This window comes from Xenopus laevis, chromosome 3L (genome assembly GCF_017654675.1).
Source record: "Xenopus laevis strain J_2021 chromosome 3L, Xenopus_laevis_v10.1, whole genome shotgun sequence".
In the NCBI taxonomy this organism is placed as follows: Eukaryota; Metazoa; Chordata; class Amphibia; order Anura; family Pipidae; genus Xenopus; species Xenopus laevis.
In genome coordinates this window covers 138876590-138902210 of record NC_054375.1, presented here as the reverse complement: position 1 = coordinate 138902210, position 25621 = coordinate 138876590, and the positions used below count along the sequence as shown (strand labels likewise).

General features: G+C 36.9%; 1 protein-coding gene across 8 annotated transcripts in view; it reads left to right on the top strand.

Annotated features, from left to right (window-relative positions):
- LOC121401591 (tubulin monoglycylase TTLL3-like) overlaps positions 1-24565 on the top strand; it is a 75977-nt gene extending 51412 nt beyond the window's left edge. For 3 of the 8 annotated variants that reach the window (XM_041587041.1, XM_041587042.1, XM_041587040.1), the window contains 14 exons: positions 13719-13834; positions 14788-14820; positions 15689-16061; positions 16541-16629; positions 17332-17428; positions 17907-17956; positions 18444-18563; positions 19241-19355; positions 20292-20420; positions 20671-20848; positions 21236-21384; positions 21879-22095; positions 22669-23104; positions 23743-23851. In XM_041587041.1, coding sequence (XP_041442975.1) covers positions 13772-13834; positions 14788-14820; positions 15689-16061; positions 16541-16629; positions 17332-17428; positions 17907-17956; positions 18444-18563; positions 19241-19355; positions 20292-20420; positions 20671-20848; positions 21236-21384; positions 21879-22095; positions 22669-23104; positions 23743-23832 — 2139 coding nt within the window. In that variant the 5' untranslated portion in view covers positions 13719-13771 and the 3' untranslated portion in view covers positions 23833-23851. Of the gene's footprint in view, positions 1-5516; positions 5650-13718; positions 13835-14787; positions 14821-15688; positions 16062-16540; positions 16630-17331; positions 17429-17906; positions 17957-18443; positions 18564-19240; positions 19356-20291; positions 20421-20670; positions 20849-21235; positions 21385-21878; positions 22096-22668; positions 23105-23736; positions 23881-24386 lie in introns of those variants that run through there. The other 5 variants (XM_041587044.1, XM_041587046.1, XM_041587039.1 and 2 more) reach the window with 5 other exon arrangements.
- The last annotated feature ends 1056 nt before the right edge of the window (positions 24566-25621 follow it).

Here is a 25621-nt window from a genome sequence, read left to right as displayed (position 1 = left end):
ATAGTAAAATCCAGGTCCGCACTGCGACTCCTTAATTTACATTTGAACAGCCTGCCAGAAAGCAGATCCATCCTAAAGTGCTGGCTCTTTCTGAAAGCACATGACCAGGCAAAATGAACCTGAGATGGCGCCTACACACCAATATATATAAATTAAAAAAATACACTTGCTGGTTCAGGAATTAAATTTTATATGTAGAGTGAATTATTTGCAGTGTAGAACAGTATAATTTAGAAATAAAAACTGCACCATAAAAATCATGAAAGAATCCCTTTAAAGGGTAAACTTTTGCGAAAATGAAAATGTAATATTAACTTCATCATACTGAAATAAAGAAACTTTCTAAATACAATAAATAAATATTCTGCATTGTTTCTGAAATAATTCAAGTTTGTCTTCACTATCCTCTCTTAGCATCTGTTTCTTTTTCATTCTCTCTTCATGCAGCAGTTGGGTGTCAGATATTCATTGACAGTTAGACCCAATATATCTTATAGGGGGCTCCTTTTGCTGTTATTAACATGTATTTATATAGCGCCAAACATATTCCTTCGATTTGTCCGCAGTACAAACAAAATCTAACAAAATAACTACCTTTAGCAACAAATTCTGCATGTAGAGAGACATGATGTCTGGTGATTTTTAATAGAGTGAACTCTAATACATCTTCTAGGCAAAAGGAACCCCCCTATAAAGATATATTGGATCTAACTGTCAATAGAATATCTGACACCCAACTGCTGCATGAAGACAGAATGAAGAGAAAAGATGCTGAGAGAGAAATAGTGAAGATAACTTGATTATTTCAGAAACAGTACAGAATATTTAATTGAATGTATTTAGAAAATGTCTTATTTCAGTATGATGAAGCTTGTATTACATTTCCGCAGTAGTTACCCTTTAAGTGCCTGCTACATGAAATGTGAATATGTTCACTTTAAACCCCGGTACCATACCTATTTAGAAAAGTGGATGTGGGGGGGGGTTTGTCGGGGGCCACATCTGTACGTGGTTCAGTAAGGCAGCCGGTAAGGTGAGTGTGGGCAGAGAATAGAGGCAGGGTGGGAAGGTGTCGGCAGCCAATGAAGGAAGCAGTGTATTAATTAGGCATGTGTATCATGTGACTGGGGAATGTGAGTGTGTAATGACTAATGTTATGCAGTAGCACAGAACATTCTATGGAAGAAGCCAAACATTTGCACATGCAGCACAGTCTGACCAACACAAAGAGCAGATATAACATGTTACTATGGCAGCCAGCAGTTTTATATAGTCACCTCAAGTTGATAAATGAAAACAAATACCTGATTAGTTGTTGTCTGCAACTGTATTTATGCAAGGTGGCACCTAGGTTAGAAAATAGTTCATTTGTAAACAAATTATTGGCCTGGGCAGAACTTTAGTGTTTCCATCACTGCTCTGTTGTGCCGTCACTAACCCAAACGCTTTTGGTCACCTATTAACCTTCCTGGCTCAATCTGGGCACTATTTAATAACTAAAGTAAATATTTCCCACTCCCAAAATAACATTATAGTAAAAGGAAGTACTTGTTTTCTACTGTGGCGCTTTATAAATATATATGGCCATTGATTATCATATTTATAGTTAAGTAATAAGTACAGTATGTAAGAGAGATGCTCCCTGTTGTACATCACAAAGAGTACAGTAGCTCTGTCCTACGTAACACAAATATACAGTAAAGGATGTTTATGGCCCTTTAATGAATACCATATTGTTTTTTCTGGAAGACATACTGTATAAAAAATAGTGCTTTGTAATTAAGGGGAATTTTACAGGACTTGGATTTAGAGAAAAGGGAGGGTCATGTATTGAATAATCCATGTAGCAGATGAATAGGAACTCTAAGCGGTGGTGATGCTTTTCCTTTCCTCATATAATTTCTCAGAATGTTTGGAGAGCTGCCAGCAATGTGAGATTACACGCCGGCTCTGCCTAAATGTGACAGGCGCTGGGAATTTACCTGGAAATCCTATGTCCTGCCCCGCAGCTTCATGGACTGATTCAGAGCAATTTGCCTCGGGCTTCCAGATCTACGGGGTCACTTTGGGTCTAAAATGTAAATAAATGTACATATACTATAAGCTGCTGATCTGTAACTAGTACTTCTGTCCGGTGGGTTGTAGTTCAACAACATCTGTGAGGCTGGACTGCAGAGTTGATCATTATTGGTATAAATAGCAAAGATCACTGATTTCTTTACTGTTTCTTAATTGCAGAAGTAGAAATCATGCAGAACATTGCCAAAGTGGAACTGTTAGTTCATGAGTATTAGAAAGAGGCATAAAAAAAGGAAGTAAAGGGGAAATGGAGATCCTTGTGATAAAGGCATGGCTGCAGTCATCCTACCCAAGGTAGTTCTTTCAATATATATGGTCAAATGAGAGAAAATGTCCATAACTTTAAAGGGGTTGTTCACTTTTGAGTTAACTTTTAGTATGATGTAGAGAGTGATATTTTGAGAAAATTTGCAATTGGTTTTCATTTTTCATTATGTTGGTTTTTGAGTTATTTAGCTTTTTATTCAGCAGCTCTCCAGTTGCAATTTCAGCAATCTGGTTGCTAGGGCCCAAATGATCCTATCAACCAGAGATTGATTTCAATAAGAGACTGGAATATGAATAGGAGAGGCCTAATTAGAAAGGTGAGTAATAAAAAGTAGCAACAACAACAAATGTGTAGCCTTACAGAACATTTGTTGTCTAGATGGGTCAGTGACCCCCATTTGAAATCTGGAAAAAGAAGAAAAGGCAAATAATTAAAAAAAACTATAAAAAAAAAAAAAGAAGACTAATAGAACAGTTGCTTTGACTTGTCCATAACATACGTTAAAGATCATCATCCTAGTGAGTAGGGTTTTTCCTATTGGCTACGCAGAGACTCCTGCAGCCAATCAGGGATCAGATTTCATTTGGCAGGAGCGAGCATGCTGGGTAAGTTGCCGTGTTGTTCTAGCACTGGATTTGGCAGGCTTAGAAGCATTATTAGGGGATGAGTTTGGACTATTCCAGTTTTAAAAGGTTATTAGACCTGGATTCTGGATTTAAGTCAGTCCCACCATGTGACAATAGAAAGAAAAGTCACGAAAACAGCTGAAATGTAAGTCCTGAAGCGGGGAAAAGACCCAAAGTCACTAAAGGAGTCGAAGTTGAAGTCCTGAAGCCACGAGTTCAATTCTATGGAACACCAATGTATTATTTTAATAATCTGTAGGCCCCTGCACCAATGTTTTTAAAAAAGTATTCTCTGGGGCCATAATTTTTGCGCTGATGTCTGTGTGGTCTTTTAACTTGTCCTATGGAGTGGGCGGGATCTGGGATGGGGCTTGGAGGCCCTCAAATTTTTTGTTGTATTGTTGTATTGGGCCCCGTGATTTCTAATGGCGGCCCTCGCTCCATGTCCTCTCCCAAATAGCGTTCAACCATATTTTACACTGTATTTATTTTAATTACTTTACAACACTTTAATTTCTTTTGGGTATTACTGTTCTTATAAGGCTTTCTTCTCAAAGGCAGGTTTATCTAGCTCACTGAAGATTCTGCGTTCCTCTGTTTTCTTACACAAAGGTGGACTTCATCTTAGAAAGACTTGTGGATGTGGTGAGCACTAGTATTTGTTTGTCAAGTGTGAGCAAGAAAGAAAATAGAAACACTTTAACAACCTGCCTGTCTATCCTGTCCCAAGGGAATAAAGGACAGGTGGTGAGTCAGCAACCAGGGTTGGTCAGGTCTAATTTCCAAAACCAGCCAAAATCAGCTACAAAACCAGCCCAAACTAGCCAAGAGTCACTTCAAAGTAGCCCAAAAATAGCACAATATGGTGGCAGGTGGGAAATTCTAAAAAAAAATACATATATGTAAAATACACCTTTTTCAAATTCTCACCGATTTGCCTAATTTTCCCATGAAGTTTAAAAAAGGACAGATTCGCCCGTCACTAGGGCCTAACTACAGAGGGGGACCCAGGAGGTATAGGAACCCACGAAAGGGCCCTAATTCATATACAATTTTTAATAAATGTTGGTAAAACAGGTCAACCTATAGACATTTTTTGGCCAGCAGATTTTTGCCCTAAATTGGCTGAAATTGAGAAAGTCACTAGAAAATGTGAGAATGCTTAAGAGGGACGGCAAGACTGGGGTACAGAGCCGAAATCTGGTAACTCCTGACTTCTACACAAGTCCGTCCCTTTGCATGCTGGGGTATTTGTAGTCTTACATTAACTTGGCTGTCAGGCAAATTGGTTAAACAAAAACGACATTAACCAACATGCATTGGGAGATGCAGGCCTGGCACATTAGGGGCGGGCAACAAAAAACTTTGCTGTTTTCCAAAGTACAAACTAAAAAAGGCCCAATCTTTACTTTGGCTAGTTTGTACTTTTAAAACCCGCCTGGGCTTTAAATTTAGTTAGCCCAATTTGGCTGGAAACACGGCCAACCTGACAACCCTGTCCTGTGTAGCACTTCCTTCCTGTCAGCTCACAAGAGGTGGGGACTCCTCCCCCTTGCACAGAAACAAACACAGAGGAGAGACAAATAACACATCTCCCCTGCATTTATATAGTGCTGTAGCCTTTTTATACTAAGATTTGTTTTTTACACTAAGGGGGTTATTTACTAAACTCGAATGCAAAAAACGAACAATTATGCATTTTTTGTTATAAAATCACAAATTCTTTTAGAATTTATTAAACACAAAAAGTCTAATCTGAAAATCCAATCTCAGACCTGCCGAGGGTTGCATAAAAATCAATGGGAAAGAAGTCCCAATGATTTTTTTGATGTGCGCTGGTTTTCGTGCAATACCAGCAAGTTCACTGAATTTTGAGTGGAAATTCCGAAAAAAATGCAAAATTCAGTGGAAAAAAACCGGATAAAAAAAAATTACGAAAAAAAATAAAATTTTTATCCACAAAAGCTTTTTTCTGGAAAAATGTAATAAAATAAGCGATAAAAAAACCCAGCGGATAATTGATTGGGAGTTTTGTAGTAAAATATTGAAAATTACTGGACTATGTAAATAACCCCAAAGATTGATTTTCCTGTTTAGGTCAGGTAAATTTTTACACCAGTGGAAGTGACCAAACCAATTGCACAGCCGTTATTTTTTGACTTCCTGACATTTGGATTCCAAAAACAAATGACATTCTGCGGGAATCTTTATGGCTCAAATTTTATTTTGAAAAATTTCCCTTTTTTTTTAATTGTGAGAAACCAATTTTCCAAAATTTGTAATAAGAATATATTTCAAAAATAATAATAATTGGGATCTGCAAACCAAAAATTTTTCCCAAACTTTAAAAACCCCCAAAATTGTTTCCCACCCAGTTACTAATAAGAACTGATTTTGAGTTTCCCCTTCATTTTATATTGTTGTTTGTGGTCCCACCTATAATATCATATACATTTCCGCTGATTTTACATTTTCCTAGATCCTTTCTGGTCCCCTGAAAATGTAAAATGGGGTTCTGCTGTAAATTCTTTTAGAACACGTTATGGTGCTCTGCTTATTCTCAGAATATATGACTACACTGACAGAATGTAACACCTCGTACTTACACACTTATATTTCACAGGTACAAAGCAGAACTAGCAAACAAATTATGCTGGACGGTGGGCGCTGGATCAGGTAGGGGCAGATTTTTAATTATTACATTCCAAATACATCACACAACATACACACAACACGTGTATGCGACCATTTCTGGAGATCATTTATCCTAGAAAGCACATCTCCATAGACTCCTTTTTATCCAATAATCCAAATTTTTTTTTTAAAAAAATGATTTCCTCTTTCTCTGTATTAATAGAACAGTCCTTGTATTTGATCCTAACTAAGATATAATTAATCTTATCAGAGGCAAAACCAGCCTATTGGGTTTATTTTAATGTTTACATGATTTCTAGTAGACTTAAAGGTATAAGGATCCAAATTACAAAATGTATCTGTTTAAACATTGGTTGTATTATTTGTTTCTTAGTGGGGTCCACGTGGTAGGGTGTATCCCTGGATCCCTAGGTGGTGGCACGGCTATTGAGAAAATTCTAGGGGTTTTCACTAGCAAATTTTAGTTAGAGAGAAGGGGGGGATTTTCCTTTTGGCGTTGGTGTTTTTACCCAGCTGGATATTTCCAGGGAGCCTGGGTGCAACAAGGGCCAGTAAAGCCATTCTCTTCCCAGGGGCCAGTACCTTAAAAAGTAAAGTCCGGGGCAGGGACCCTGTGAATGAGGCCAGCTACAAATCTGAGATCCTGAGGGTGATTATCCAGGTGTTAAGCTTGTGCAAAACCAGTGGACCATTTGTCTTGGACAAATAATCTGTTAATTTTTTGTTGAAGAAAAACTCCTGTTGCTCTACATCTCAGGCTCCAGCTGGGTGTGTTGAGTCAATGTACCTTTTCTCTATTCCCATAGTGGCAACATTAACCCTTTTGGATTAAAATAGCCCAAAAAAACAGTTACATTTTGGTGCCCAAGGCATGGGTTTAAAGATTTTTCTGAAGGGTGAGCTGCTGTTGTACTGTTTCTTTAAAATCCTCATGGCAGGCTGCTGGACCGTAGGAGAAGACAGTCCTGCATTTTTCTCTAAATTATTTTTGGCTGTGGGTTATCGGATTTCGTTCTGGAGAAGTTGCCAGCGCCTGTGTCAATCAGCCAGTTTGGCGAGACTTCCGCGTCTCCATTCTTTGGGGTGCGAGAAAACACTTTAACACTTGGGGAGACGGTCCAGATGTTTCACCATCCCCTTTTGTAAAAGGTTGCCGGGAGGCGGATGTGTTGCATGTCCCTGATCCGGGGGTGCTTACTACCTCTAGCAGCTGCTAGGAAGCAATTTTTGTGCTTACACCACTACTGGACCGCAGTTGTGGCTGGATAAACCCCTGTGTGGGTCGGCATTCTGCATATTCTATCCTGCGGTTGCAGGTGAGAGTATTCCTGTTCATAAACCCTCCACATGTATTTTCCATAATGGCGTTTGGTTTAATATAGGTTTTGGATGGGCAAGGAATTGTTGGGAGGATTTAGCCAGGGCCCAAGGAGAGCTAGGTACAGCTTTATTGTTGAAGGACTTTGAAAATAGTGGGTTCTAATGAAAAAAATCTACTCCACGGAAAATAGCATCTGTTCCTTTGCCTACTACCTTCCAAGTGGCTGTCATGCTGTGGGACACTTGTAAAGGGGGCTGGGGTGATTTGTGGGCTGCTGCCGCCTTAGGCAGCAACCCGATGCCGCCCCCCTCTCCCGTTCCGTGCTTAAAAGTTTAGCGTCGGAGCGGGCCAAAAGGGGCGGCATCACTAGTGCAACGAGCGCATACTGCACTTTCTGCACTAGCAGAGCTAAATTTCCGGTTTAAAAAACGGAAATTGGCTCTTAAACTTACAGGAGGCGGCTTTTGCGCCCTATGTAACTGGCCAGTCACTGCAAGGTGCTCAGGCGGCAGCAGCCCACGGATCACCCTGCTCATGGCAGGAACGGCCCTGGAAGGGGGTGATGTGATATCTGGGATAAAGTATAAACATTTTGCACCAACTTGCCAAAAACGTTGCCTCAGTTTCCCTTCTTACTTTTTTTACTTTACTACACAATTTGAAATCATTTGAGAAAAGCAATGCAACAGTCTTGGTTTCAATCTTAATTATTCCAAGTTTAAATTTCACTCCATGTTTACACCAAAAATAAAGAAATTGACAAATTTTCAGTTACGTAGGCTATTGCTTGTCTTATTACTTTTCTAAGAACAATGTTCTCAAATTAAATAATCTTCATTACTAAACAGACATGGAAATACTTAATATTAAACTGTATTGCTTAATTGTGTAGCAAATGTATGGTTTGTCATTTGAAACAGATTTAAGGCAACACTGTCCCAGGACAACTGTTGTTGAGAATAATATGCTGAATCAAGAAACTGATCCTCAGTAATAGGAATCCCAATGCTATACTTTAGAACTGTTGTATACAGGACTGTGTGATCACAATGAATATTGTAGTATAGAACGATGGAAATATTAGGAGCTAAGTGCTTGTTATAATTGTCTTTGGGAAGTGTAGGGTTTTAAGCATATTACAGCAATTATTACATAAAAATGTTGGTGTTTGCACATTTACAGTGAAATCACTAGTGAGTGCTATAATTACACGTGGGCTGCTTTTAGAATCCTTCTTTTCTCTGGAGGCTGAGTGCAAGTAAATTTGTGACATAAAAGCGACATACTGAACCATATAAACATTGATGATCAGGGCCCCAGACAAGATGGTGGCAACCTGTGTTTGTAGACCTGTTCTTCTCTGATGGCTGCTCAGCCTTTACTGAAGCTGACACTACTTTTATTATCCTTTTCCATAAGGTTATACTACTGCAATAACATTTTCAAGGTGCTATTATAATGACACTTAGAAACATTTAGCTACTTTTAGCTTATTTTTTATTGTTTTTTGCTCATGTGATCAACTGGCTACCAACTGAAGATCTACTGGAGATTGAGATCTCCATGTCCTGAAGGGGATCATGGGGAAGCAACATAAAGAGATAACTGAAAAAACTGCAAATCTCAATATGAGAGTGATTTGTGACCCCCTAGAATACCTCTCTAAAATGGCTAATCTGAACCTAGTTTCCTTCTTCTCCAATCGCTTCGCTGTCTACCCATGCTTATGGATTTGCCTTGTTAATTGTAGGAGGGATAAAAATACTCTCATTTTACCAAATTAAGTTGATATTTTTCAGGGGTGTCCGAAATATGGGCAGATGTAAAATTAAAAACAATATTTATCATTTCTTTTTATTTTTAACCATTGTTAGATTTCATTCATAAAATATATATTTCCTACATACACGCTATGGGGCTGATTTATTAAGGGTCGAGCTATATCATACTTAGTGCTCTGCCTCAGTCCAAATGTGACTTCAAAGCACTGTAAAACTGGGACAACAATTTTTGTTCCAGATTATGCAATTTTTAAGGAGTTTGTTCAGATTCCAATATACAAATGAGGGTTTGGAATCAGTTCAGAGTCATTCTAATTATCATGCCAAGAGCTTCAGTATTTGCCCAAATCCAAAAGTTATGAATTCATATATTTTTTATTGTTAAATCTTTGTGTTAAAAATGAATATATATGAGTGTGTCTATGTAGCTCACCTTCTTATTGCTGCAAACACTGCAAATAAATAGTGATAGGCTAATTTGTCCTGTTTCAATTTGCCGAAAAATGTGCAAATTTCTTGCGAAAAATCCACGAATCATGAATTTTGACACTGGCGACAATTCCGATGCACAATAAAGTTAATGGCATTGGTTTAATTGCTGGGAATTTATTTACCTGCTTGAATCATTGAAATTTGCTGTGAATTTGCGTCTGCCAAATAAATTCACCCATAATAAGTAATAAACTAACTCAACATGCACTTCATTTTCTGCAATAATCAATGGCAAGTTGAAAGACAGTAAGCCATACAGTAAAATCTTTTTTGGGTCCCAAAACTTCATACAGATGTATATTTTTGCAAATATATCGAAATGCACTTGTGGCCCATAGCTGTTACAGGGTCATCTGCAGCATAAATAATAAAACAAATCCTTTTATTAAAATTGCAATTAGTTAAAAGGTCAACTAAACAAGCGCCCTACCATCATGAAGCTTATGGATCCCATCTGTTAATAATAAAAGTATGTTTGAATTTCCCAAAAATAATATGCATAATTCAATTATCTTAGTAGAACAAGATTTTTTTAACCATGTGCCAAAAAAGCAGGTAAATACCTGAGCAAACTCTGTCCCAATGTTGACAATGGAGACAATGGACCCAATGACTAGTGATGGGCGAATAAATTCGCCTGGCATGAATTTGTGGTGAATTTCCGGGTTGCGCCGTCTGCATCAATTTCCGATTTCACAATTTTTTAATGAAAATGTCCGATTTTTCATGATTTTTTTTGTGAAAATCTTCAAATTTCACGATTTTTTTAGTGAAACCCTTCAAATTTCACGATTTTTGAGTGAAAACTTCCAAATATCACGATTTTTTTGTGAAAACGACCGAATTTCACGATTTTTTCCATGAAATCTCCGATTTCGCCAATTTTTTTGCCAGGAGAAGTTCGCCCATCACTACCAATGACTGCTGAGGTGGCAGAAGTATAGGGGACTTTTAAATAACTTCAACTGAAAGGGACTGCAGTGGTGCCCAAAAGCTTAATATTAAGTATTTAAGTTATATTATGATGCTGATCCATTACAAAACGATCCCCCTATTTCTCTAAAATTTATGAATGCCATGAACATTATTAAAAGATCTGAATATAAAAAGTATGAATGGAGAAAAGTGCAGAAAAAATATGAATACTTCTAAAGCCTCTAACAATTTTTAGTTTTTCAGAAGATTAATAGCAAAAAATATCAGAAAACCTCTAAAGTCTGAATGGCTCAAAAAACGAAAGTCCAATAGGATCAGCACAGCTCCCATTCACTTCTATAGGACCTTGACTGCTTTTACTTGGAGAAGTTTTGTATCAGAGTTTTTCTGGTTTTTACACTTCATAAATCTCAGTAGAGTATAAGAGAAATTTTAAAAACTCAAATATTTAGAAAAAAAAATATGATTAGTAAATAAAAGAAATCTGAATGTTAGTAAATAGGTCTCTTGGTGTTTTCGGCACACTTACTGATAGACCTGTATAATGGATGACCTGAAAAGATTCCACTTGATACGAGTGGACTGAATATTCAGGAGAAGAGAAGACATAATTACCTTATTGTGGAGAGGAGGATATTATATTATTACAGGAATAGAAGGGCAGAGGAGTTCATCTTTATGTACAGCCAGAATTAAAGCCATGCACTAAAATAAATGAAAAAGAATGGAATTGGGGAGGGTGTGGAATCCTTCTTGGTAGAGAATTCACCTGGACTAAAGTTACAGAAAATGATTATTGGTGTATGCTGCAAACTGCCCACTATATGTGAGGAGAATGAAGTCCATCTGATATTAAAAATGGAACAAGCTTCATCATTGGGTTAAGTTGTTATCATGGTTGACCAGTATCCAGACAAGAGTATTCGCTGATAATTTGATCTTTGTAATGCCCAACTTACTGGAGTCATTACCCTCCTTGCTACAGAAACACAAGGGAATCATTTATATGGCAATTTTCTCCTGTTGGCCTCAAAGCACTTTTCACAGCAAACAATGCAGCCATTATAGGTGCACAAAGTAAGCCGGGACACCAGGAGATTGAGTTACTGGTCTAAGGAGTTGTAACAGGGAATCAAACCAGTGTCTCTAATATGAGATCCCACCTCAAGGCTGATCATTTAACCTCTAGGCCAATGACTATTTCTCCTAGAAAGCTCCCTTCAACTATACAATCAATATGAACAAATCAGAAGTGCTTCCAGCGTTTCTTCCCCCCTCACTTGAAGTTAATTGGGAGATAACTCAGATATCTGGAAGTCTACATTCCAACTGACCCTTTAGATATTTACACGTATAACTGCAAAACAATGCTGGCTTCCATTGGAATTGTTAATGTCCCTGCACCTCTTGCACACAAACTGGACTATAAATGATTTGAACTCAATGGGCAAATTTGCACCTGGGCTGTAACTAGGGTTGGCACCTGGCTGGTATTTCAGTAGCCTAACTAAAAAGGGGCTTGAATTTCAAATTTAACAACAATGTACTTGTTAATACATTTCTATACATTTTACCCTTGCCTGCCTACCTAATCCCTGATCCACCCCAAATATATATTCTCATTTTACCGCATGTCTGCTGTGATGTTTGCCCCATTACATCATCGATCTGCTGAATTCTATGTCATTACCCACCTCCAGCATCCCAGTGCCTCCTGACTGGTAAAAGGTGGAATCCCTAGCAGTAACCCATGGCAACCATTAAAGTTTTGTTTTCATGTTCTACCTGTAGTTGGCTAGAAAAATCTAATCACTAATTTGTTGATATATTTAATTCCCATGTGCTCCATTGAGCATGAGTAATTTACAGTATGTGTATATTAGAACAAAGATAATGCTATCTATAGATTTCATTGGGTTTAAAAATGTTACAAAGCGACGATTCCGTGAAATACAGTACAGGCGGTGTTATATGTATTTCTTAGTAATCTCTTAAATCAGGATCTTATTTCATGGAAAAGCTAGTAACATACAATGGAGAATCTTTGACACCTCATCAAAGACTATATTTCTGGACCTTAAGGTTCTATTGGGTTTATTCACAAAAGTGCATAATCTGTTTCATTCAAAACAACTGCAAAAAATAACAACAAAATAGACTTAAGACTTTGTGAGGTCATCACAATGGTTGCATTGGTTACCACCATTAGGTCATCACAATGGTTGCCATGGGTTACCATTGTGAGGTCATCATAATGGTTGCCATGGGTTACCATTGTGAGGTCATCACAATGGTTGCCATGGGTTACCATTGTGAGGTCATCACAATGGTTGCCATGGGTTACCATTGTGAGGTCATCACAATGTAATGACCTCACAATGGTTGCCATTGTGATGTCATCATATGACATTGTGATGTCATAATGGACCCTAAGCTTTCTGTACATGTAGCACAGGAAACAGGATCCAAGTTGTCATTTGATTTTCCAGCCAGCTGAGGTAAGCATCAGAGGCAGAGGGTGTGGTATATTAAAACTACTAAAACTTATATTAAGGATAGAAATATATAAATAAATAAGAGAGAGAGGTGTATATATAGTGAATAAAGTACCCCTTGTATAGTGAATAAAGTACCCCTTGTAAAATATAAGGATATTATAAGTTAGCGAGGCATTCAGGCCATGGAACTCTGAAGTGAGTTCTAATATCTTCATATTTTGCAACAGGGGATACTTTATTTATTACGAGTCATGACAGAAATAACATCACTAAGCTCTGATTACAACAATGACATCACTAAGCTCTGATTAAAACAATGAAATCAATTCAATGACCATATAAGGTCAAAGGCTGAGTGCTTCCATAGTGATGTCATAATGGACCCTAAGCTTTCTGTACATGTAGTACAGGAAACAGGATCCAAGTTGTCATTTGATTTTCCAGCCAACTGAGGCAGAGAGTGAGGTATATTAAAATTACTAACACTGATATTAAGGATAGAAATATATAAATAAATACATAAGAGAAACAGAGTTGTATATATAGTGAGTATATATAGTGAATAAAGTACCCCTTGTAAAATATAAGGATATTATAAGTTAGCGAGGAGTTCAGGCCATGGAACTCTGAAGTGAGTTCTAATATCTTCATATTTTGCAACAGGGGATACTTTATTTATCATAATATATACAGTAATAATACAGTTTGTGTGAGTCATGACAGAAATAACATCACTAAACGCTGATTACAACAATGACATCACTAAGCTCTGATTGCAACAATAACATCAATTCAATGACCATATAAGGTCGAAGGCCAAGTGCTTTTATACAGTTCATGGAACTCAGTGGTAACTTCTAATATCCTCATATTTTCCAACAAGAGGTAATTTATTTATTATAATACACAAGTTTTAGTGAGTTGTGTGACAAAAATGACATCACTACTCACCGTTTATAACTGATATTTATAAGGATATAATTTACAGGATATTTATGGCTCTTGTATATTATTATATATATATAGTATAACATATATATATTTTTTTTTCTTCCTTTATAGAAAATCAAATAACAAAATCAAATAACAAAATCAAATAACATCTACATTCTACAATGAACACTTTAACGAAAAGACTTTGGAAATGTATTTCTTATTGCTTTCCATTTCGTAAAAAGGTAAGATTTCAAATAATATATATAATATAGATATAATGTATTTAATATAATTAAATGCAATATGTTGTCAAGTTATAAGAATCAGCTCACCAATAAAAAGTCTCAAAAGTTGTAAAATCTGCAGTAACAATTTATCAGAATTTCACAAATATTTGCCTGGGCCGTATCCAATAGAGTTTTTGCTTCATTGTTGTACTTGTAGCTGGCAGAACAAATATAGTCACTGACTGGCTGCTATTTTTTGTGGCCACAGGTGCAGATTTCCCTAGTGTTAGTAAATAAGTCATATTGTTTATTCACGAATAATTAAAAATAAAAGTCCATATAAAATTTGGATTCAGGTATTTGTCAGTTGGCACCCACTCCATATTGGGCCACATATTGTGGAGAATGTAGGTACATGAACATACTTTAATATGCTACAGTTGATATGTATGTTCAGTGTATACCAATGTGTAGCATTTCAGGTCTGTTAAGAAGAATCAGTGATACCTCTCCTTTGACTTGTGCTGCCAGATGTATACAGTACATGTTGGGTATATGGAAATCATGGGCTGTAAAGGGTCCTACAAATAGGTTTTTCTGGACTGGGGAGGTCTAGTCCTGCCTCTGACTGTTATTAATTCAATTTTTCTACACCTGGCTAGTGATGGGCGAATTTGCGCCGTTTCGCTTCGCCGAAAAATTTGCGAAATTCGCGAAACGGTGAAAAATTCGCGAAACGACGCCGGCGTCTCGTTTTTGACGCCGGCGTCCGTTTTTTAGAAAAAAAAATTGCTGACGCCGCGAATTTGCGCCTGCCGAATAAATTCGCCCATCACTACACCTGGCCCATATTAATAGGGATAATTTGGCAAAGAGCTATGTTTAAATACCCAGTATTAGCATATTCTTTACTGTCAAATGAAGCGTTTAACTATAAACTGATAATATATATTTTCTTTCTTTATCAGAAACCTAATGACAATGCTGTTGAAGAAATTGAGGTAGGCAGGAGATATTTGTAGATTAAAACAGAACATTCTTTTATTCTTCAGACTGCCTTTCCTTTCATAGTACAGATTTACTTTAGCAACTTTCCTACATACTGACCTAATATATAATGGACGTTTAAGGTGCATGTGGAGTTTTTAACGTATCTTCAGTGCAGACCGAATCCCTTTTTTCCTCCTTTTTACCTCTTCTTGTTTAAAAATAAAAAAGTGTGTGTATATATATATTAAACTTCTACACTGCTGCTTTATGAAAAGGCACATGTAGTATTGCTGCCAAAAATACCTTATTTACATATATATAATATATATACATATATATATATATATATATATATATATATATATATATATATATATATATATATAGGTACAGGATCTGTTATCTGGCAAACCGTTATCCGGAAAGTTCCAAATTATAGAGAGGCCATCTCCCTAAACTACATTTTATCCAAATAATTCCAAATTTTTAAAAAATGTTTCCTTTTCTTCTGCAATAATAAATTAGTTCCATGTACTTGATCCCAGCTAAGAAGAAATACCAGCCTATTGGGTTCATTTAATGTTTACACAATTTTCTAGTAGACTAAAGGTATGAAGATCCAAATTACAGTAAGATCTGTTATCCAGAAAACTCAAGGTCCCGAGCATTGTGGATAACCAGTCCCATACCTGTATATACACAGTTATACAAGAGTGGACATTGGCTGCTCATGAATCTTTGGGTTTTCCTATAAAATTAGACACATTTCCACATTGCACCAGTGGGTTATGGGCCTAACGTGTGGAACTGTAGCATTTACTTTACACTTTTACCTTACTTTTGTGAATCTCTTATTCTTGCAATATTTTATCTTAACAGATCAAACAGGAATCACTAGAAAAACAACCTATTGAAGCTAATAGTGAAAGAGAAACGAGTTATGAAGTAAATAGTGAAAGAGAAACAACTATTGAAGCTAATAGTGAAAGAGAAACGAGTTATGAAGTTAATAGCGAAAGAGAAACAACTATTGAAGCTAATAGTGAAAGAGAAACGAGTTATGAAGTTAATAGCGAAAGAGAAACAACTGTTGAAGCTAATAGTGAAATAGAAACGAGTAATGAAGTTAATAGCGAAAGAGAAACAACTGTTGAAGCTAAGAGGAAAAGAGAAACTACTACTAAAGCTCATAGGAAAAGAAAGGCGGCTAACAAATCTAAGAGTACAAGAAAAACTGCTAAGAAGCCTAATGGTAATTAGTTAAATGCTTAAATGCTATCTTCTGATTGGCTGAACACTTTCTACCTGTTACTAGAAATGAACTAGTTGGTACTTGTTACTACTCCATGTCCCATCTTTAACCTTATAGTCCAACACTTCTTTCATATTAGTGGCAGAACATGATTTAGATGAATAAATGTGTTCATCTTCTAATCTTCACCTTTATCAACTGTGAAAATTTGTTGTTATTTGTTAACACTTTCCTAAATAGATTTGCCCCTGTATATGTCCTAGTACATGATGTTCTACAAGATTATTTCAAAGAACTGTCTTGTGTTATCATGTGGCTTCATAAAATAGGTTTTATTCTGAATTTCTCCAGTCCTGGGAATTTTGTAGTAAATTGCCATCTTCATTTTGTACTCTTTGTGGTTTGTTAAAATATTATATCATTATTCATCACTCCTGATAATATAATATATGTATGTTATATCTCTTTTGCACATGCAGTTTCACCTGAACGGGATAAATTGTACTGTGACGAATGTGTATCCAGACAGAAGAGATGCTTCAAAGACCAGGTTAAAACATCAATTGCGGTAAGTAATTTACCAGCACCAGGAATTCTTTTAGCCTATGTTGTGAATATAAGTATATTAGGAGAAAAAAACCTAAAAATGACATTGCACAGAGAGTCCATCTCCTACAATGTAAATGATCTTAGTTTGGTGCCTGACTTCCCCAAGGCTATAATGACTTTACATAGAAAAGTTAAAGAACACTAGGAGTGAATAACAGATAAGCCACATTCTGCTCTTCATGTGTCCTGTTGTGAGAGCCATGATTGGCTGGAAGGAGGCACCTGGGTCTAAGATAGACACAATCCACTAAAGTAACATAGTAATTCTGAATATACCTGTAATGGCCATTTTTACAAATGACAATATTAAAAAATATTTTACATTGGTACCAGTGTATTGCTGTGAGTAGATATGCTGATAGCCAACTCATAAGGAAATAGGTAGATGTGAAGAGCATTGTTACATTTATCCCTGATATCTGCCCAATATGCAACAAGTACACAGTTAGTATTGGTTGTATAACAAACTATTATGTTCTTCCACTACAGCTATTTCCAAACCCCAAGACTTATGAATTTGTTTCTTTTATATACCTTAAGGTCCCTTAATATCACACAGAAGAAACATGATCCCATGCAAGCAATTTATTCTGTATAAGCCACCTTTAAGAAATTACTGTATTTGGAATCTCTAATGCGTTTCTCTTTAAATATCCCACAGAAAAAGAAAGTTTTCTGGACTGACTTTAAAAGATCCAATGACTTCGAGAGAGGCCTATTAAGTAGAGGATGGGTGAAGAAAATTGCCCCCACCTTCAGTAAGTCTGCTTAAAAAAAACATCTCTTCAAGGATTTTAGAGATATTGAATTGTTAACGATAAAAATGAACCTAGTGCTCCCCACATGCTAGCATATAAATGTCTGCCCTGGGGTTTCATGAGCACAAAGTTGATGAAGTAGAAGTAGAGGATAAAACCTCATGGAATAGGCGACAATTGCATGAAAGTTGCATCCAACTTTATCTTCCAGTGACTTTCTGATCTGAAAATATTCCACGTAAACATATCCGTAGGCCAGAATTTATAAGGAATACTTTTTCTGTAGGCACCTGACACCAAAAAACATGGTTTTGTTACACAGTTGAGTACTCTAGTCTTAAGCCTTAATATTATAGAGATAATATTATATTCCCTAATGTGCCTGGGAAATATGGGCAGAATCTGCTACTAGTGGAACCTTTCTGAGCAATCTAATAAACTGCGATAATGATACTAATGCAATGTTTTTACTTGATAGATGCTGGTCCCAAGAAAACTGTATTTCGTGACCCAACATATGGACATAAGGTAAATTCATATTTATGTTTGTACAATACAAAGATCTATGTAAGAAATGTGTGGGTAATCTTAATCTAACCACTCATGGATATGGCCAATTTAATTGAGCATTAAGATAAATATTGTTAATGTTTAATATTATATGCTTTCTTTTATCACACCATTGTCATTGTTCAACCCAGAACAGTGTACAATGACTTGCCCTTTCCTATAGCTAAACATATTTCTTTCTATGAACATAAATATAAATGCACTACATTTACTATTCAGTTAAAGTGCATGATGTGACTGGTGGAGAGGAGCCAAGCAAGTTAGCAAGCTACAGTACTTAGTGCAACTTAATTACAGAGTATGGTAGCAGCATAACTAGCAGTTACTAGGCCAGTTGTTATTTCTTCTGTGGTAAAAGAAGTAATATAATGCTCCAGAAGTTTACTAATCATTTGAGTGTACTTGCCTTCCATGAATAAACTTTGTATTTATTTTTCTTTTTTAGATTATAAGTCGTTATGACATACAACCCAACCTCATCCTGACACGCCAAAGAATTGAACTCCATCTTCTGAAAGAGGATCAGATAACCAATCACTTTTGCAGAGTGCACGCCACAAGCAAGGTGAGCCAACTGCAGTGACTTACAATGACCCATAGCAACCAATTAGATCTTTCATTTCTATCTCGCAGTAGACTGATCAAAATGAATTGCTTATTAAATACTATTTGTGAATATATTCACATTCTCAGTGAAATTTGCCGTTTTATTATAATAGCACAACAAAAAATAAAAAGCAACTTGTTTTAGATGATTTGATCCATGTCTGAACTGGAGGCCCCAGTATTTAACCAGTGTAAAGACCCAAATAGCTCCACATTGGCCCATTAATAAATACTGGTGCATTGCATTTTGATATTTGCATGTTTACAGTCTGCCTGTGCAGGACTGCTTCTTTCATCTGAATCATATGGCTTCCAGTTAACATGATTGGAACCCATTATTTCCAAGTCAAAGACGGTTTCCAGTAAATGGAAGTGGAAATTATTTTACATAGGGTTTCCAAGAGAAAACAAGGCTATGATATGATGCCTCTTGTCACTGGTCATACTCACAATGTAACTTCTTCGGACACAGGTGACCTGGTGGGAATATAGAAGCCAGAAATGTGGCCAATCAGTGGCTCTCTAGATGTTGTTGCATTCTAATTCCTAGAATTTTTTGTATATTTATTTGCTATAATCTTTTTTGACTTTTTATATTTATAAAATGCATAACTAAATATGTTCTTTGTATTCTAGAGTGGTCTGTGCAAAGTATTAAGGCAATGGTGTTTGTCGTGTGATGCGAATCCACACACTTTCTTCCCTCGTTGCTACATGTTTAGTAAGATAAATGAAAAACAAGCATTCATTGGTAAGTGTGCATAAAATACTGTATCATGTCATTATGTCTTGGGTATAGTATCTTAAATCTGGGCTTTATATCCTTCAAAACCAAAGTATTATTTAACTTAGTGATCTACAACCAGTGGCTTATGAGCAACCAGTTGCTCACCAACTCTTTGGATGTTTCTCTCGTTGGCCTAGAAACAGGCACTTATTTTTAAATTCCAGGCTTGGAGGCAAATTTAAATTGCATATAAACTAGGTGTACTGCCATGTAGAGGATCCTGTATGTTGTCAGGCCACGTAGGGGCTACTAAATCACATCACTTATTTGGCACCTCCAGGGACTTTTATCATTTTTGCATTGCTCCAAAACTCTTGTTTTATGTGAATGTGGTTCATGGGTAAAAAATGGATGGGGCCCCTTGTTTAACACTAAGGTTATTTTATATATTGCATTTTTTTCATGGAATAGTTATTTTGGTTTAGCTTTTACACAAATGTATTTATATAACATTTGAAAAGGCAACAGAGCACACATTCCAATATAGAACACTGACCAGGCCATGACTAGTCCCTCCCCTCTCCTTGATGTCTCTCACTTATCACCTAGTCATTAGAATGTTTAAGAGGGATTCTGAAATCACTGGTTCTATATAGCTGTCCATATGAAATAATGTTCCACCCTAAATAAAATGTGCTCTAATGTAACAGCTATTAGAAGTTCCCATAAGTATATTATAGTGCATATTAACGACAACTCTCTGTATCTCTTATAAATTGTGCCTATATACATTAATATGTAAAGGAAAATAAATCCATAGTATCACCTGCTTAGAAATATAATTCAAAGTTCCATCTTTCTTTAGAAACTAAATATTTGCCCTGTTTGTTCTCACAGTTATTGTTAGTGTCATCTTTTGGTTAAATAGAGTATTCTAACAAAAAATGTACCTTTATTTAGATGACTTTACCATGACTGCGGCTTGTGGTATCCTAAAATGGGTTTTGAGAACCAATGGGAAGTCTTTGCAAGATGAAGTTATTCCCAGCCGGAAAGAAAAGGAAGAAAAAACGGCTATTTGCATGTCAGGTAAGGGAAAAGCAGCGGCACCTGGTATAGCTACAGCTACTCTGATAACAGAAAATGAGTTACTTGTAGTATTTAAACAAGACCCCTTCTTTGCAGTGACTATAATTGGACAGTAACACCTTGTTCATTTTTACACTGTAAGATTAGACTTGAAATGGAGTCACTGGCATCTCATGGTTTTCCAACCAACTATATTTGTTTATTGTTCTCACTTCTTATTAATCTCCTCCTGTTATGTTCTTTTCTGTAGATGCTAAAATAAACAATCATGGCCCTGCAAGAATTGTTCCAGAAGATATTATAGTAACAGCCCTTGTGGCTTGCCAGTTTCATCTGTACGACTTGACACATGAGGATGAAGACGACATAATATGTGCCGGGATAGTTGATAGAAAACATTTCATAAGTGACTACTATCAGGTTATGCAGTAAGTAATGTCAGATGAAACCATTCATAACAATTTAGATTTAGAAAGAAATTGTCCTGATTATAGGAAAACAATGACAGTGAACACTCTATGGGGTGATTTATGAATGTTCATAGAATGTTTGTTTCTTCGAATCATAGTTTTTGCGCAAATTCATGAATTTTTCTTATAGTTACTTAATCCATGATTTTTTAGTTATTTAGCAAGTGTAAAAACCATAAAATCTACGAATACAAGGGCCTAAAACAAATCACATAGAACAGATATTTATCGTAAATAATAAACTTATTGGTATACATTATAATATTCTCCATAAACATTGTATTGCAATAGTGTGATGTGTATTATGTATAACTGTCTCTCATCCCTGCCCTTGTATTGTTACAGTCATGGTGCGCACATACAGAATTCAGACAAGTATGTTGATTACTGCCACCAATTGTTATGTAAGCTGAGAAGAGTGAACCCACAGCTAGATATAGATGGAGAAAAAAACATCTGGATTTCAAAACCAAGAAATTTATCTAGAGGAAGAGGTAAGAGAATCTGTGAAATGGGTACTCAATTGTTGTTTAGGGGGAAACAAAAGTTCAGGTTACTGGTGGGTGCCCCCACAGGACATTAAATGACTCACATACAGTAACTAATGCAGAAAATCATGCAAGGGCTTATATAGTAATAGCTATTTCTATATGATCCATAGAAGGGTGAGGAACCTCACCGCCAGTGAGGTTTTGGGAGGATCCATGAGGGTTTTCATCTCATCTCATACATTTTGGCACATAATAAATTCCCATTCTTCATGGCCAATTCACAGTTATGATTATGGTTATTTCTGTGCAATAATGCAGAATATGTATAAATGAATTCCTAATTAGATGTGTGAGATGTAGGACCAATATGGTTTCAAAGGAGCAACCTTAGTTATTGGTCCAACGCATGCTGATTTTGTTGCTTCAGGTGTTACAGAATGGTTTACTACAATATTGATTTAAACAGAGATTGATTCATGTTTTACATGTTATTACAGGGATACGTTGCAGAAATGATCTGAAAGACATATGTTCCTTGGGAAGGGAATGGGTGGTTGAAAAGTACATAGAGAGGCCACTTCTTGTATATGGAACCAAATTTGATCTCCGTCAGCATTTCCTCATAACGGACTGGTACCCCTTAACTATCTGGTTCTATAAGCACAGTTTCCTCCGTTTCTCATCTCAGCCCTTCACGCTGGAGAGTTTAGATACGTAAGTAGAGGGTGCAAAATCTTGCATTCTATTTATTTGTTATACAGTAATGACGTGATGTTGATATGACTTCACTGCTTTGTACTCTCAGAGGCTCATGTACAAACAGAAATAAGACTACTCTCTGCCTTATTTTAGCATGTTACAAACTGGTATAAATATCATAAGACCTTTTTTAATTGAACAAGTAAGAATTACATTATAAAACACCTTGGACAATTGTGCCATTGTTGCTTGTAACTTAAAGGTAATTTATAGGTTTAATCCACGGTGTATACGATAATGTTTGGGATAAATCACTTTATGGCATGAAATGTATTTGCTTGTTTCCTTTACATCTGTGAAGTGGATGAATATGCTAAAGGCCCTGTTCTTCTAACCTCTGATTCTGTAACAGTTGCATTGGTTACAGGGCTCTGTAATTTTGCTCTAACTATGGTAGTCAGCTTGCTAAATCTAATGAATGGCTAAGGCAAGATTAGAATATTTAGTGACTCACTGGATACCGACACTGGATTACTAGTGATGGATCAGGCACATAAACCTGACAATTGTATTGTTTTATCCTTCCAGCGCCACCCATGTATGTAATTACGCCATACAGAAAAAATTAAAGAATGCACCAAATCGTCACCCCAACCTGCCTGAAGAAAACATGTGGCACAGTGACGAATTCAAAGAGTATCTTTGTACAATCGGAAAAGAGCAAGTCTGGGATTCAATCATTATACCAGGGATGAAGAAAGCCCTCATTCATACAATGAAGGCCACTCGGGAAAATGTGAAGTACAGGAAAAACAGTTTTGACCTTTTTGGTTCAGATTTTCTGTTTGGAGAAAACTTCCAGCCCTGGCTACTTGAGATACAATACAAACCTGGCATAACCAAAGACACGTCAGTAATGTGGAAAATTGTTCCACCAATGGTAGAGGACATGCTACGTGTGGTGATTGATTACAAGGATGACCCTAACTGTAATGTGGGAGGATTTGAACTTATATATAAACAGGTAAGTGCAAGTCAAGGGACAGAAACTTTGATACTGATGAATGTCTAAAGAATAATATAACCTCAGGCATATAATCTGAGTACATAATGTTTTTGGGCTGTGTTTATTTATATAAGTATGCCATGGGTGGGTACTTGCTACTTCAGGCTCTCTTCCCCCATGGGAATGTCTTGCAGATTGGACAAAATTGGTGTCCAACCCCCTGATAAGTTTAACACGGGCCCCAAGGGGATGAGGGGGTTGCAATTGCACCCAGGCAAGTAGTTATGCCACCAGCACTCGCCTCAGCCTTGGAAATGGCTATTAGTTGCAACGCTCAACCCAAATCTAAGCAGTTCCTCTTAACTTAGAACAAGGTTACAGACATTTGTAAGCCAATACGTTTTAATAGTATCCAGAACAGTAAAATATTCAACTACCTTATAATTATAGGAAGGTATTACGTGAGAACATACAAATTAAGATTGTAGGCAATATAACACAGATTTAACACTAGGACACTGGGTATAACTTTTGGTATTACATCTGAGTATAGGAGACATCATTTTGAATACATAATGAAAATGATTCATTTAAGCCTAATGGACTATATATATATATATTTTAGTGCTAAAAGCTTTCTGTTTTTTCAGTTTTAGGCAAATTATACTGGAAATGTGTCACGGTCAGCACCCAACACCAGAACAGATGCCAGGCACCCTGGTCTCGGCTCGTACTTCACCAGTTAAGTGACCGCCTTTGGCCTCGGGAGGAGCCCTCAGCTTACTCAGATGCCACCTGGACTTAACGAGAGGTGCAAGGCGTAAGTTCTGGCTGGCAATGGGGCACGACTGTTTACAAGGATGCTGGAAGATAGGAAGCCACCAGGAACAGGTAGGCCGGGCCAGCACAAGCAGTAGGAATCGTCAGGCAGGCAAGGGTCGAAACCAGGTTATCAATCGGAAGGATTCAGCATGAGAGTAGTAGAGACTCAGGCAAAGGTCAGGATTGGAGAGATCAGCGTAGTAAGCAAGCAGGTATGGGTCAAACACGAAGGATCAATCAGGATTCACAACAATAAGCTCCCAGTAACAAGCTCATTGAACCTACAACGGGCAATGAGCTAATACTAAAAATCCCCTTTTATACATTTGAATTTCCGCGCCAATGCACGATGGCGCAATCACGTCAGCGCGCCTGCGCCTTTATGAATTGCCCTAGAGGACCGGAACCAGCATGGAGCAGGGAGCAACGCGGTATGGACCCCGCTGCCGCTAGACCACCAGGATTAGTGCCTTACGAAATGGGATTCTCAGTAAAGAAAAAACATTTAGAGATCTGAAGATAACAACCATCTCTGATCCATAACAGGTGGCTAGTGGGATGAGTCTTGGAGGAAGGAATAGTCCAACCAACCATTTCCTTTTGATGCCTATTTTTTTCTTTGTTATACCTTTTTTAAAATAAAAATTATTTCCTTAATCACTTTTTTGTCTTCCTTATGAATAATATAAATACTTTTTAACGTTGGTATCAGTTGACACCCATAGCTCTACACCCACAAAGACCACCTATTAAAAAAAAATAGAAATATATATATAGGTACAATAGGTACAATAATTCCATCAAAAGCACATTTAGTTTGATGCAGAGAGTAATGTTCCAAAGAGTATGCCATTTATTTTGTGGTATTTGATTTATTGATCATGTAATTTATGTAACTATTTTTTGGTTGAACGTGTCACCATTTTCCATCTTTCCCCGCTGTTAACTCCAGGCCGGGTGGTGGGTCAATGATATCATGGAGGGCAGGTTGGTGACATTGCGAGGATGGACCTGTGATGTCAGTGGACACTCCTCATGTTAGGATTAATGCTGGATGCAGTTTGCAAAGTGCAAATAAAATGGCAGTAAGGACAAAGATGTGGCACCTCCTTGCCCCTCACCCTTAGTTCTGTCATACTTTCCCATTCAATGGAAGGGAATATGGCGGTGGACAATGGTGGTGATTGCTTACCCCCCGGACCAAAAATATTGTTGGAGTTGTGAGCGGACCCTTTGGAGACTTGATGCTGCTTTGTAAGATAAGTCTTTATTGCAACACGTGTGAAGGAGAAATGAGCAACCACTTTTGATTTAACCCTGCAGCCTACAAGGTTTTTATAGTCTCTCAGCTGTCACTCAGAAAAAGGGGGGCTCATACCTCAAGGAATTCTGTCTCCTACAAGATGGTCTCTATATGCTTTACCTATTACTTACACATACCTCCCAACAGTTTCAAAATTGATTTGAATAAGAGACTGGAATGTGAATAAGAGAGGCCTGAATAGAAGATGAGTAATAAAAAGTAGCAATAACAATACATTTGTAGTATTTGTTTATAGATGAGGGTCAGTGACCCCCATTTGAAAGAGTCAGAAGAAGAAGGCAAATAATTAAAAATCTATACCAAATAAATAATGAAGACCAATTGAAAAGTTGCTTAGAATTAGCCATTCTAAGCTGCAAGTCACACAATTTCCCCAATAAATGCTCAAA